Source organism: Pelobates fuscus, chromosome 2, assembly GCF_036172605.1.
Source record: "Pelobates fuscus isolate aPelFus1 chromosome 2, aPelFus1.pri, whole genome shotgun sequence".
Taxonomy (NCBI): Eukaryota; Metazoa; Chordata; class Amphibia; order Anura; family Pelobatidae; genus Pelobates; species Pelobates fuscus.
The window spans coordinates 154,718,185-154,733,862 of NC_086318.1; the positions used below are offsets into that span (position 1 = coordinate 154,718,185).

General features: G+C 36.9%; 1 protein-coding gene across 3 annotated transcripts in view; it reads right to left on the reverse strand.

Moving 5' to 3' along the window:
* Nucleotides 1-15,678, reverse strand: part of ARMC9 (armadillo repeat containing 9) — a 163,822-nt gene that overhangs the window by 122,150 nt on the left and 25,994 nt on the right. For all 3 annotated transcript variants that reach the window (XM_063442856.1, XM_063442855.1, XM_063442854.1), the window contains exons 7-8: nucleotides 13,354-13,378; nucleotides 11,047-11,204 (exon numbers count right to left, since the gene is read on the reverse strand). In XM_063442856.1, the coding sequence (XP_063298926.1) occupies nucleotides 11,047-11,204; nucleotides 13,354-13,378 (183 nt within the window). The remainder of the gene's footprint in view (nucleotides 1-11,046; nucleotides 11,205-13,353; nucleotides 13,379-15,678) is intronic.

Here is a 15,678-nt window from a genome sequence, read left to right on the forward strand (position 1 = left end):
CTGCTGGTACTCACCGAGGCTCGGAGGCCTGACGTTTTCCTATACAATGCTCTGCCCCTGTCCGGAGTAGGGAGATATGACTTTCAAGGCTTAACTAGGGCGAACATATGGCCATTTAATTTACCTTCTCACCAATGAATAAGCGGGGTAATGCCTATGCCATACCTGTGTAACTACTCCTCACTTATACCTCCTTTTCCACCTTTCTGTGTTATTCATGTTATTTCCTTTTCTTGACATACAGCCAAGCTTGAAGCATCCTGGGGAAATCACTCTGTTAGGTATATTTTAACGTGAGATCTATCTTTAATACTAACATTTGTGCAGATTGCTAGTCATGTTTATATTGAAATATGGAATACTTCTCTAGTCATTACACAATGTCTTGATTGCTTATATATTGTTCTTCTCATGCACAACAAAAATAAAGAATTTTAAAAATAATAATAATAATCTGATTCCTGTGCTGTATTTGTTTGGGTGCAGGTATTCATGATTTTACAAATGTTTCCAAACACATTTACATAAATTATGTAAGTATGTATGCATGTATGGCCTTGATTCCCATTGAAGAATTTATATCAAACGTGCTAGCTCTTCTGCCTTCCAGGATATGCATAGCATCAATTTACCCACCAGATGGGGCTATTTGCAAGCCAATAGATTATCTAGACACAAATTATTTTTCTCTCTCAAAACGACTACAAAGCTAATTAGTAAATATTGCCAATATCTAAATGTAACAATCCATGAATAATAAATAGTTATTTACAATATTATTTTCACAATAATTTCTGCATAACAAGATACTAAAAGAAAACGTATTTTAGCCATACACACACACGTTATTTGACATGGACAGTAATCAGTGTAATGTCAAATTCTTGTTATAACATATCTGTGAACAAAAACTGAATTATGTCTAAGTCTAAATTGCTCAATTGACACCAAAGACCAGACGGAGAGGCTTCTGATTGCTGGAGGTGCAATCTAAGCTGTGCAGCTAAACTGGTACAAAACAAACAAACAAAACAAAAATCTGTTTATTTTCAAAAAATATTTTCTAAAAAATAAATCAAATTTCTAAATTTCTCCTAAACAGAGAGAGCTAAAGGTAGTCGCAACACATTTTTTAGTTTGATATATTGCAAATAAGATAGTAAACAAAAAGCAAAACCATAAAAAAACGAGTGTAATTGAGCTGTCACAAATCTCAGTAAGTGTCCCCACATAGTATTTTTGTGCAATGAGTGACCTCTGCTGTTTCTTTGAAATCAGACCAAAATAAGCTTTAGATTCCCAGAAGACATCAATGGTTTTGACTTGGATGGAACATACAATGTGATATCTGAAATGAGCAAATAATATTTTTATGATAACATTGTGGGAGTCTTGCACAGTAACAGAAGCTTATGTCAGTTTCTCTTTTATGCTGTGTTTGCCTAATTATCCCAGGCCAATCTACTTAATAAGAAGACTTAACTCTCATTAAGTTGAAAGGGAAACTGTTTCTTTCACTGGCACCTCTTACCAGTCTTAATATGGGATCTATTTTTATAAACAGGAATGCAATCATATTTACATTAATAATATTAAAAACAGACGATGATTCCAAGCTTAAATTTAATTTAAGTGGATCTGTAAGAGGAGACTTTTGACCCCAGTATAGTAAATATAAATTCTGAAATGGAACATATTTTGTACACACTACAGCTCGTTATTTTGGGCAAGAGATCCAAGGTAGTACTACTTTAAAGGGACACTGTAGGCCCCCAGACCACTTCAGCTCATTGAAGTTGTCTGTGTGCTTTGTCCCTTTTGCACTTAGTGCTGCAATGTTAAACATTGTAGTTCCAGAGAAACTGCAATGTTTGCATTGCAGCTCTAAGTCTGCCCTCAGTGGCTGTCTACCTGACAGCCACTTGAGGTCTTCCTGAATTGAAACGGACCTTTTGTCCGGTATAGGAAGCTGGATATCCTCTCGCTCTATATGAGCACCTCCAGCGCCAGATTTTTCATTTGTCGTGCATGCGCATTAGAGCCCACTCATTGCAGGATGTCAAGGGGGGCGGAGCTTCGACCCAGCGCCGATGTGGCTGGGATCAGGTAAGTAAATAAAGGGTTAGGGTGTGGGGGGGCACGAGAGAGGGGGAAGGGGCACGAGAGAGGGGGGAGCGATAGTGCCAGGAATACAGCTGTATTCCTGGCACTATAGTATCCCTTTAAGATAATCTATCCCTCTAAAATCAATTAAAAAGAAAAGAAGGAAGTTCTTCTAAAAAGTCAAGTGGTTTTTATTTTTATTTATTTAAGGGCACTAATTGATTTAATTTTAATGTATTAAAAATACTCAAATTCAAACTGTATATTTAGTTGTTTTAGACTACGATGATCAGTATGGTTGTGGAGATCACATTACTACTACTAAAAGCCATTTGGAAAAAAGGAAAAAGCTTTCTCTAAGATTTGTTAAAGTATTATGTTCTCTAAGATCTTAGGGATAATTTAGACTTGGTACAAAAGTGACTAATTTATTTTGACTATAATAGGAGGCACAAAATGCATCGGCATCTGTCCATGCTGCTTCGTCCCATCCTGATGTTACAGTTTTAATCATTATTCAGTAAAAGTATTATACATTTTTACATGTTCCTTAAAAGGTGCAAGTCAGCATATTTTTTTATTTTTATTTTGTGTTTTATCCAAGTATATTCACGTGCTATACATTGTTTCCATTATATGTAAGTATAAAGAAGAGAAAATAATAGCAATAAAGTCAACTGATTACTGATTAGAGGTATATGCATTGTGTGCTTAAGTGTGTAATGATAACAAAAAACAAGAATGAGAACATCTTTGTGTGAGTGTATGGTATCAGGGAGAGATACATTGGCCAGGTACAACCATATCGGCCATGTTAAGAGAAGGTCATATATTTGTTTGGGTAGGTGAGCTTGGAGGGAAAGTGAAGACGGAGTCTTCTGGGTCTGGTTCACCACCAATGGGCTGTGCCCTGTGTTAAAGTCATTAGCATTGAAGTGCCTGTGGAGTGTTCTTGTTTCTGTAGTGGGGCCCTGTCCTCTGTTAGTGGTGCGGCCGGCAGGCTAAATCTCTTTAGAAATGTATCTGGGTCATCTGACAAAGTCAAGGTCAGAAATCAGTCTCCCAGTGCTGCTTGAAGGGATCCCTTCACTCCCCAGCGGTATTTAACAGAGTTGTCTCTCAGCCTCCTGGCCACCAGTGCCAATTTCCTCTTCTCCGTCTGAACGACAAACGGGATGTCCGTGTAGATCGCCAGTGTGCAGCCATCAAACTGTATGTTTTTAATTGCACTGGAGCGGTTCATTATCACAGCTCTCAATGTTATGTCTATCGTGATTGCGATGCTGTCTCACGGAGCCACGCTGGGCACTGTGGCAGACTTGTGCACCCTGAATGTTGAGGTGGTTTGCGGTTGGTCAGTGCCCCCCTTAACCTCCATAGAGGTGATTAGACTTCTGGCAAACTGCAGTAGATTCTTTGATCTGTATATTTTGGCACCTATCGCGAGTCTCTAGCAAGGTCACCACTTGGCTTAGCTATTGAACTTGTTAGGAGAGTCCTTTTATTTGGCTCTCTGATAGCTACTCTCTTTTCCACTGCTTTGACTTTTTGGTGTATCAAACCCATCGCCGTCTGCACCTCCAAAAGGTCTGCCTTCCAGACCTCTGTCAGATCGATTAGCAGCTTTGTTATGTCCCCCTTGGTTGAAGAGGACGAGTCCTCATCAGATTCCGGTGTTTGGTACACTCCCCCAGACCTCTGTGAGGCAAGAGATTCCTCTTCCTCCAGTAAGTTCTTAGAAACCTCTGGTTCGGTGTGAGCCATCTTTGGAGTTAGCTGAGGCCCGGGTCTCTCAAAAGAGAGCCGAATATCTCTCACATGAGGGATTTCTGGGGGATGATGCCTTCTGTTTTTGCACCCCATCTTATCATCAGGGGGATACAGGTAAATAGCCTTTCTGGAAATTATTTTTATTGCGGCCAGGGTCTCTTTATTGTGGGGCCTGATCGGAGCTCCACTGTGAGACGTCTGCTTAGTTCCTCTGTGGGCCTGGGTCCACGTCCCTGTTTTTTTACTATTTAAGAAACACACATACATATATATCTTCCCAACTCTATCTCACCCTTGCTAGCCTGTTAGTCATTAGACAGCAAATAGGTCACCTGAAAAACTTATTTTAAAAAATATATATACAAATAAAAAAGTAATTAAAAATTAACAATTTGTTAGGTGTAGTTTTTGGTTCCTGACATTCACTTTATCTACATTATCACAGATGCAGTTAGGTCCAGAAATACTTGGACACTGGCACAAGTTTTGTTATTTCGGCTTTTTACCAAAGTACATCCACGTTACAGTTAAATAATGAATATGGGCTTCAAGTGCAGTTTCTCAGCTTTAATTTGAGGGTATCCACAACCAAATTGGAGGAAGGGTTTAGGAATTACATATCTTTAATATGTAGTACCCTCTTTTTCCAAGGACCAAAAGTAGTTGGACGATTGACTCAAAAGCTGTTTCATGGACAGGTGTGCGCTATTCATGACATAGTTACATAGCTGAAAAGAGACTTGCGTCCATCAAGTTCAGCCTTCCTCACAATTGTTTTTTGCGGTTGATCCAAAAGAAGGCAAAAAACCCAGTTTTAAGCACAATTTTGCAACAAGCTAGGAAAAAAAATCCTTCTTGACCCCAGAATGGCAATCAGATTTATCCTTGGATCAAGCAGTTATTACCCTACATTGAAGGATTATATCATTGAATATTCTGTTTTTGCGAGTATGCATCTAGTAGCTGTTTGAACATCTGTATGGACTCTGATAAAACCACTTCTTCAGGCAGAGAATTCACCATCCTTATTGTTCTTACAGTAAAAAAACCTTTCCTTTGCCTTAGACGAAATCTTCTTTCTTCCAGTCTAAACGCATGACCTCATGTCCTATGTAAAGTCCGGTTTGTGAATAGATTTCCACGCAATGGTTTGTATTGGCCCCGAATATATTTGTATAATGTTATCATATCCCCTCTCAGGCGACGTTTTTCTAAACTAAATAGGTTTAAATTTGTTCACCTTTCTTCATAGCTGATATGTTCCATTCCTTTTATCAATTTTGTAGCCCTCCTCTGCACTTTTTCTAGTGCCATAATATCCTTCTTTAGAACAGGTGTCCAAAATTGCACAGCATATTCAATATGTGGTCTTACCAGTGATTTATAAAGAGGCAAAATGATATTCTCGTCCTGAGAATGAATGCACGACAATACCTTACTGGCCTTGGCCACTGCTGATTGACATTGCACATTGTTGCATAGTTTGTTGTCTATAACAATTCCCAAGTCCTTTTCGTGTGTTGTTATCCCTAATTCGCTTCCATTAAGGGTATACGTTGCTTGTGTATTCTTTACGCCGAAGTACATAACTTTGCATTTTTCAACATTAAATTTAATCTGCCATTTGAGTGCCCAGTCCCCCAGTCTATCTAAATCCCTCTGCAGCAAAGTAATATCTTGCTCACATTGTATTATTTTATTATTTTTTGTGTTATCTGCAAACACTGAAACATGACTTTCAATCCTGTCTTCAAGATCATTTATAAACATGTTAAATAGAAGGGGTCCCAGAATAGACCCCTGAGGGACACCATTTGCCACCTTTGTCCAGCTTGAAAATTTACCATTAATGACAACTCTTTGTACTGTTTTTAAGCCAATGTTCTACCCAAGAACAAGCATTTTCATCTAGACTGATTTCCTTGAGTTTGAGCCCTAATCTATTGTTTGGAACTGTATCAAATGCCTTGGCAAAATCCAAATAGATCACATCCACTGTAACACCCTGATCTATACTTCTACTTACTTCTTCGTAGAACTCAATCAAGTTAGTTTGACATGACCTGTGCTTCATAAAACCGTGCTAATGTTCCTTTGTTATATTTTCATCAAGTAAGCAGGCAAAAGGCCTGGAAATGATTCCAGGTGTGGCATTCGCATTAAGAAGCTGTTGCTGTGAACCCACAACATGCAGTCAAATGTGTTCTCAATGCAAGTTAAACAGGCTGCATAAAAAAAATCCATCAGAGAGAAAGCAGGAACATTAAAAGTGGCCAAATCAACAGTTTGGTATATTCGGAGAAAAAATAAATAAAAAATAATCAATGCACTGGTGAGATCTGCAACACAAAAAGGTCTGGACTTCCACACTCGACAGCAATGATGGATGATAGTAGGATCCTTTCATTGGTAAAGAAAAATCCCTTCCCAAAATCCAGCCAAATAAAGAACACTCTCCAGGAGGTAGGCATCATCATTATCCATATCTAAAGATATAAAGAGAAGATTTCACGAGATCAAATACAGAGGGTTCACCACAAGGTGCAAACCATTCACATGCCTCATTCTATTCATAAGAATAGAAAGGCCAGATTAGACTTTGCCAAAAATCATCATAAACCAACCAGCCCAGTTCTTTGGACAGATGAAACTAAGATCAACCTGCACCAGAATGATAGGAAAATAAATAGATAAATAATATCTAGGAACGGCTCATGATCCGAAGCATACCATCATCTGCAAAACACTGTGGAAGCAGTGTGATGGCATGGGCATGCATGGCTTCCAATGGCACTGGGTCACTACTGTTTATTGATGATGTGACAGAAGACAGAAGCAGCCGGAGGAATTCTGATGCGCTTTAGCATATTTTGTCTGCTCAAATTCAGCCACATTCAGAAAAGCTGATTGGACAGTGCTCCACTTTACTGATGGACAATTACCCAAAACATACTGTAAAAGCAACCCAGGAGTTTTTTTTAAGGCAAAGGATATTCTGCAAAGTTTGAGTCAATCTCCTGATCTCAACCCAATCAAGCATGCATTTCACTTGCTGAAGACAAAATTTAAGACAGAAAAACCCACTAACAAAGGAGAAAACCCAGCGTTTGGTGATGTACATGCGTTCCAGACTTCAAGCAGTAATTGTCGGCAAAGGATTCTTGACAAAGTACTAAATATGATAATGTTATTTATGATTGTGTTAATTTTTCCAATTACATTTTAAACCCCTGAAATGAGGGGACTGTGTATGAAAATGGTTGCAATTCCTAAACATTTCTTATAAAAGTGTAAATTTCTATTGAAATCTGCACTTTTTGCAAAAAAAAAAAAAAAAAGGACACACTCTTTACACATGCAACTTTTCAGCAAGTTAAAGTGCTTTAGGGGTCTGGAGTGTCTCTTTACAGTTGAAATCCACTTTGAATTACCTCCAATGCTAACTTTTGCAAATAACCCTGTATGACTAGCAATAAAATCAGTTTCCATTTTTTCAGGAGACGGGTGGCTTCCTATAAAATTGTTAGGAATGTCCTACCTCCTTACACACCTTAAATACCGAAACTTTAGACCCTTACTATGTAATAGCATTATGATAAAAAGGAAATATGGACTCGAACATATGCCAAAGTATCGAAAGATTTATTAAATACGAGATGGAATAATGTACTGCCACTAATTTTAATAATTTATGGTGAGTAAAGCATTTCTATTTTTTCTTACATACAGCGGCAGAACAGGATAGGAAATAACAAGAACTACAAATCAGAGTGGGTATGGTTTAAATGACAGTTGAATGCAACACCTTGTTCCTAAATGAAGTTTCCACTGAGGCCAAGATGTCTAGCCTATAGTGTTGTATAAAAGTGTTAAAAATAAACCAGGTCACTGCTTTAATTTTTCCTGCAAGCATCTTCCCTGTAATCCCTGTAATGGGGTTTGGCAGTTAAAAAGTTTCTGTTACCCAGCATGCAAGAGAGGATTTGGAAGTCTTTTTTATTTCTTAGACTTTCCTTTAAAATTGATCAGATGATAGTCAGAAAGTCTCCATTCTGTAGTTCGTCTAAAGTAAATTTCTGGAGCGCTCATTAACTTTAAGGCAGTGTAATCATTCTTTCTTAGAAGATGAAGGATGGTATGATCTGGGCAGGATGATGAATTGATTTCCATTCTCCTTACACAGTACTTAAGCACGGAATGAAGGTTTAAGATCGAACACCACCTTATTCAGATGAAACAATGAACTCTGGTGAAGCTGACAGGGCACGAATCTCCTTAATCCTCTTAGCTGAGGTGATGGCAATCAAAAATGTTGTCTTGCGGAACAACCTCTTCAAGGAGCAGTCTTTCATTTGTTCGAATGGTGATTCACAAAGTGCTTCCAACACTAAGGATAAATCCCAGGTAGGAAATATGTTACTCTTTTGAGGACAAATATGCCAAGTGGACTTAAAGGGACACTTCAGACACCTAAAGTGCCTCCTCTGTGAAGATTGAATCGTCTCCCTCTTCCTATTTTATAAAAAAAAAGTGCAGATTTCAAAAGAAATATGCACTTTTATAAGTTAACCTTGTAACTCCCTCCTTGCTGTCAGACAACCAGTCTAGTTGAGCACTTTTATGAATTAAACAGCCAGGGAGGTTTGCAGCCTGAGCTGGCGCGGGCGTGCACGTAGGCACCAATTCAGAGGTTTCACAATGAGAAACCTCTGATTAGTTATTACTCCGTGAAGAGACTGAAAGTGTCTTCCAGAAACAAAGGGGACGGCTTTGCAAGCTCTTTTAAGATACATTCATGCACGTATTCATTAACCCCTTAAGGAACAAACTTCTGGAATAAAAGGGAATCACGACATGTCACACATGTCGTGTGTCCTTAAGGGGTTAAGAGTATATCTACAAAACAGTGAATTTTTAGATTTTGTTTTGCCCATTTGGGCAGTGGAGTGTTTCTTTAAAGTATCTGAAGCTAGATCTTTCTAGAGAAAATGGCTGCAACTTGCACTTTTAGGGAAGATGCACACAGTCTCTTAACCATCCTAGAGGAACTCCAATATCACTGAAACAGTCAGATTTGTATACAGAGGTATATCTTCAGGGTAGACTTGTTGGTTGATTTCATATGCAGGTCTACCATCTCTTCTTTGATTCCTTTGTGGTTTAGAACCTTTCTGAATTGGTGCAATAGCCACTTCTGGAGTCTGAACTTTCTCAGTGTCATTAATGAAACAGTCTTGTTACCCCAGAGTGTTCTTTGTTACAGGAATTCTTCTTGGCGTCTGCAACAGTTCTGAAAACCAAGAGAGGTTTGGCCAACAAGGATTAATGGCTATCAATTCTGAGCAAATCTTCTGAAGTACCATTGGTATTATTGATAGAGGTGGGAATATATACGCAAACTGGAATTACCAAACTGCTGAAAAACAGCCAAGAAAGTCTAGATAATCCTGTCTGGAAAGGGGAGTGAATCAAGCAACTTTTCTGTTTTTTTCTTGTAGCTATATGTCCTTTAAGACTTGAGTGGCCATAACATCTCCTTATTCTAAAATATGTGTTACGGATAGAATTGCTTCTATTCTGAAACTCTGGTATTATTTCTAAGTATTAATTTACCCTCTTAATGTCTGATTTTCCCACCAGAAACAACCTGGAATATACTCTTTGGAACTTTTGTATGCTTGGAAACTTTTCGATTACCACTGAAGTATCTTCATATGAGAAAAGGGCTAGTTCTTTCGGTTGGGAAACATAAGTGGAACAAAGGAAGTGAGGAGCTGGCTTTGCGGTAAATCTTATCTTGTACTCTTTTTTTATTATGTCTAGAACAAACAAATTTTGACTGGTGTGTGTCCAACGACGGGCAAATTTGTGAAGCCTTCCACAACCTTTAGTTTGACATCAGAATAGCCAGCTTTTTTTGTGTCTTGGATTATTGTCTATAGGTTTCCGAAAGGAGTGGAATCTGATGTCTGTATAAAGACCTCTAATTGTGTGAAAAGAAGTGTCTGTTTCGTTTGGTTCAGACATCTGTTTTAGGAGTTTTTCCAAAGCAGTTTTTCTCTTTCAAACGGTAGTTCACAAAGTTCTGTTTTTAAAGCAGTATCCATTGGCAATGCTTTAAGCTATATAGCATAGCAACTGAAGACAAACCATTCTCATGGATGCCAATTGTATGGATTTGTCTGTTAGTTCACAGAAGAAAATAGTCAATTTAATGTTTTTAAATAAACATACTGGATCTTCTGTAGAATTCCCTGATAGAGCATCTTCCAAAGACTGCCTCCAAACAATCAGAGTTCTGGTTACTGATGCTCCAAAAATATCTCTACTTAGACAAGCAGAGGGCTAAAAATAGGTCTACAGGATGTTTCTGAATGCTTGTCCATGAGATCTCTTCGGTCAGCGGCTTCACCAAATCGGAATCATAATATATATAGTTTTTACCAAAAACTATATATATTTAGGAAAAATATTCCATACATCTATATACTTTATATAGGACATGGATTACATATATGTATACTTTTTCCAATGTGATTATCGGTTTTCTCTTAAGTGGTGTAGTGGTGCATTTAATAAAATAATAATAATATATATGTAAACTTGTTAAATGTCAAGACCTATAACGGTTTGCATTAATCAAGTACACAAGTAGAGTATTTTATTTCTCAGAATTAATGTGTGGACATCCAAAACGTTTTAATTTTGTCGATGAAAAGCAGGACTCAGAACAAAAATACTAATTACTGAAGACAAAAAAAAAAGACAAAGCTCCTAAGTGATTTGGCAGCCGTGGGTTTATACAACAAGAAGAAGCAAAAATCAATTTGGCCCATGGATTGTGCATCCTAATGACCAAAATTGTGCAGAATGCACATTGCACTCAGATCTGTCAGCGATAGTTACTCTTGAAACCCCAGATGTTTCAGAACTACATTTTCCATGATGCTCAGCCAGCTCTTGAACTTTATGAACTTCATGGGAAATGAATATTTTAGTTAGTGAGAATAATAACTTTTACTTCAGCTCCTAAGCCTTGGGTGGAAATCGTGGAGGACTTCTTTCATTCATTGAGCATATCTGAAGATTACCTCTGTTTTCACTGTTAAAGTATACCACTACAAATGTGGCTTAACATTTAATTAACTAAATGTAAAATAGAAGGTTCCTTACCAGCTTTCCATTTACTGTAGCCTCTAGAGAGTCCACCAGTTCAGCTGTAACACCGATTAGATTGTGGTAGTCAGCTTGCATCTTGTTGAAGCGTTTCATATAGGTGATTGCCCTTCGCTCAGACTCCATTAATTGCTGCTGCAATAGCTGCTGTGACTCTGAACCAATTTTTAAAATAAACAAATTCAATCAGGGGCACCATAGGCAAACACTCTGCTTAATGAGCTGGGTTCTTAATTTATCTTTCCTAACCTGTATGAAACAATACTGAACAGCATACCATTTGTAGTATAAGTTAACACAGGAAATGAATTCAAGAACATTTAAAACTATGCATACAGCTATCCTGAAGTACACAAAAATAAGTTCAGAGTGAGATTTCATAATGAGAAGACTATATGAACAGTGGCTCTTAAAATGCTATTCCAACCAAATCTCAACAACTTTTCAGCACCAGACCGGACTGGTCATTGGGCACTCACAGGCACAAATATATACACATACATTTTTTACATAAATCACTATTCTGTGATAGCAACGATTTTCTGGTTTATACATTCCTTTACAAGGAAGGTGATCACTAGAGTTTGTGTAGTATGGTAGAAAGGCAACATGGCTGCTCTGCTTTTGAGATACATTTACTTTTCCCCTTAACTTAACGTAGTTCTAGTGCAATGAAGTTTAGCAATTACAAATGGGTTTAGTTAATGATGATCTCCAAGTAGAATACACATCAAAGCATTCTGACATGATTTGACGTAATTACTCACATCACATCTGATATACAAGTGATTCTATGCATATCGTTCCTGGTAAATAAAATGTGTATATTATACTATTAATGGGCACTCCTAAAACAATAGCTACTACAGCTCATTGTAGTATTTACAGTGCTATGAGTCTATGAGCGCTATCCTATGTATTTTTGACAAACCCATAGTCACACAAGCTTAATTTAAAAAAAAAATCATCACATGAATGAATGCTTCAACAGGCATTTATGAATTTGACAGTTTTGCTTAACAGCTCCACAAATATTTGTGAGTGCTCTAGTAATTTACTAGAGACCTTTGTTCTGTGAACAGCCTATACAAGTAAGAAGCGTAGTCTCCCGTGAGATTATAACTGCAAAAGTTTAGCAAAAAATTGCATCTTTAATTATTATTATTATTATTGCCATTTATATAGCGCCAACAGATTCCGTAGCGCTTTACAATATTATGAGTGGGAGGATGTAACTATAAATAGGACAATTACAAGAAAACTTACAGGAACAATAGGTTGAAGAGGACCCTGCTCAAACGAGCTAACAGTCTATAGGTTAATAAACTATATGTGGGAGAGAGGGACCAGGGAGCAACTTGCACCATTGCCTACCACAGGTTTAAGGTTTCAGTAGTTAACGTGAAATGGTTTTAATTTCATTGACCAATTATATGTCTGGTTTGTTGGAATTTTAAACGAGATTACAAGAATATAATCGGGTGCCACTTCCTAAGTGCACAGATTATGGTTTTAAATTTAATTTCTAAGTATTTTATATTAATATAGTTTATTGAAATGCATGTGTAATAAACATAAAACACCAAAGAAAAATTATTACCTACATTTATATCAAACCTCTCAAAATTACTTTACTGTATGATGGAAAAATATACTGTTCATTTTATATGTATTATCGACTTAAGCTGGGCGCAAGAAAAGCCACTCTGCTTACAGTATGCTTACAGTACAGTATGTAAGCAGATATTCATAAAAAAAAAAAGTAATCATAATAGGTTCTAGCAGATGTATATTACAAATGCAAGCAAGCAATGTAGATATACAGATTACATCTGTGTCCTCAAAACACTATAAGAGTTAAGTACGCAATTGCTTCATCTTTTGAATGTGGAGTATAGAGGAGGAGGGAGACAGGAAAGGTCAGACAATTTGATGTGATCACAATCTCCCTCGCTTACCACACTCCGTGATAACCATCATTTTTTTTAATGCTCCAAATATGATGTTTTACTTTGACTGTGCCAAACTTCCCATTAATGTTTTATTAAAATATCTGGAAAGTTGTGTTAACTCATTCCATTCTCAGGGCTCAAAAGCAATTATTAATTTGTTTAGCAAACAAAGGGTTAACACCTCCTTTTGCAAAAGGTGCCAACTTGAATAAAACCTCTCTAGTATCAAATAGACCAGTCTCAATTACAGAAATCAGAGATCAGCAATGTTAGCAAAATAAATGTTAACATGCAATAAATGTATGGTACAATATTAATAGAGTAATTTAATTAGAAACAGATTGACCTTTACCTCGGCTGTTTTGAGTACTGTCTCTCTGTATAATGAAGAAAAGGTTAAGGAAAGATGTAACAATCTTAAAACTAACCAATGAACGTTTTGGCACATCAAAGATATAGAAAAAAATAAATAAATCACAAAAGATGTAATGCAGATCTGCATATGTATCCTAGATTAAACCTATTCGTTGGTACGAAGCAATGGCACTCACATAGAAGACATTCTGACTCCTATGTAGTTCAACACAGTTGTAAAACAAACCATTAAATGGAAAATATTACATTAGTTTAAGAGGGTAGACCTGCATATGATATAAATCAGAGGGAAAGTGTGTCAGATTTTAAGACATTCGGAAGTCAGCTAGTAGGACAATTCAAAGAGTGTTTTAGCAAGTCAGTGGGTAACTTAAAGTGACACTACAGTCACCAGAACAACTATGGCTTATTTTATTTGTTCTGGTGATTATATATTGACTGTCTCAGCCAAACCTATGGTAAACCATTGTGATTGAATCAGATAATCACTTCTGATGATGACAGGCAGACAAGCTGGCAGGTTTGGGGCAGCAGCTGCAGACTTGAATATAAGTAAGATTTTACTATATTTAGGGAGGCAAGGGGAGGCCATGGGGGACTAGATGGTGATTTTAGTACTATAGGATCCGAAATACAGGTTCGTGTTCCATTAACTCTATTTTGTTTAATCTAACAATGTCCATGCAACAGTAAATGGGCTGAATGCAAAAACATGATGCACAAAGCAAGTATGCAACTCTCAGGAAAATGAGACAGAAAAAAAAATGAAAAAAAAATACAGAGATAGGGAGCGTTAGGAAACAGTCTCTGTAGCGGAGAGTAGAAAGCAGTAGGTAACCGATTGTGTAGATTAAAAAAAGAGAAACATTAATGAGCTGATTGTGTAGATGAGAGAGAGAGGAGCTGTTTGGAATCAGCTGTGCATAGAATAAAGTGTAGACCAGTAATTGCCAGACTGTGCAGATGAGAGATATAGTAAGTAACTTGCTCTCTGTAAATTAAAAATGAGCATTATACAATTGACTCTGAAGATAAGAGAGTTAGTAACTTGATCCATGTTGATGAGAAGGGGCATTACATGAAAGACAGTGTAGATAATATAAAAGAACAGAAAGTAACTTGCTATCTGAATGAGACAGAGCCTCAATAAGTAGCTGAAGCTATGTATACAGCAGAAATGAACGGTAAATGGCTCTGTGTATACAAAAGAGAGAAGTATTAAGTAGTTGACTGTGCATATGACAGAGAGGAGCAATAATTAACTAACTGATAATATAAGTGACAAGAAGTTAGTTATGAAATGGGAGAAGCAGTAAGTAACGGACTAAATAAAGAATACTTGGCTATACAACAATATACTTAAAATGTATGATATTTATGGTAATATAATGAATACATTGAATAAACTACTCAATATTAGAATCTGAATATTAACTACATTTGCCTATTGTTACTCATCGGCAATGTGTTAATATGTAAACAGAAATTTTACTTTGTCTAGAAAATTAAGTGTTAATCTTTTGTTGCATTTTCCAACTCTGCAGGCCTTTTTAAGGGTACAGAGGTCTAACTCTGAGTTCAAGGCTATTTCTAATTAGGAAGGGTTGAACCTCTATCTCGTGGGTGGAAAAGAAATTAAGATATGTGCTGTGTATCTGTTTCAAATAAAAAATTAAAATCTTGAAAAAACATCCAGTGGCAGAGACAGATTTAATTCCCACTTTGCTTTGCTGGGAAACAATAAATGTTCTGCAGAACTAACTGTAAGACAAATAGTGTCAAGTTTGGATGCATGAATTTTATGTGAATTATTTGCAGCATTTGGGTACCTATAGATGTTATGGAAGAGGAAAGTCCATCAAAAAGGAATGTAGACATTGAAGAGGCAGTAAGTAACTAAAAGATCTAAGTGGGGTAGGGGACCTCCAGGCAATATAGTAAGAAGGATACATGTTTAAAAAGTTTTAGCCACATATATTTTTTCATTTCATTCCATTAACACAGTAAAGGAGTTTAAGCATGTGTGGGATAGGCATAATGCTATCCTAGCTATAAGACAAGGCCAGGGACTAATGAAAGTATTTAGAAAATTGGTCAGACTAGATGGGCCGAATGGTTCCTATCTGCCGTCACATTCTATGTTTCTATTAAAGAACAGTATAGTGTCAAGAATTCAATGTGGGTTTTTTTGTTTGTTTTTTGAGGATGACCAATGTTTTTGAAATAGAATAAAAAAAAAAACAGTAGTTCCCCAACTAATTTTCATTTATTTTTCCCCTTTTCACATGACTCTTTTTCTTAC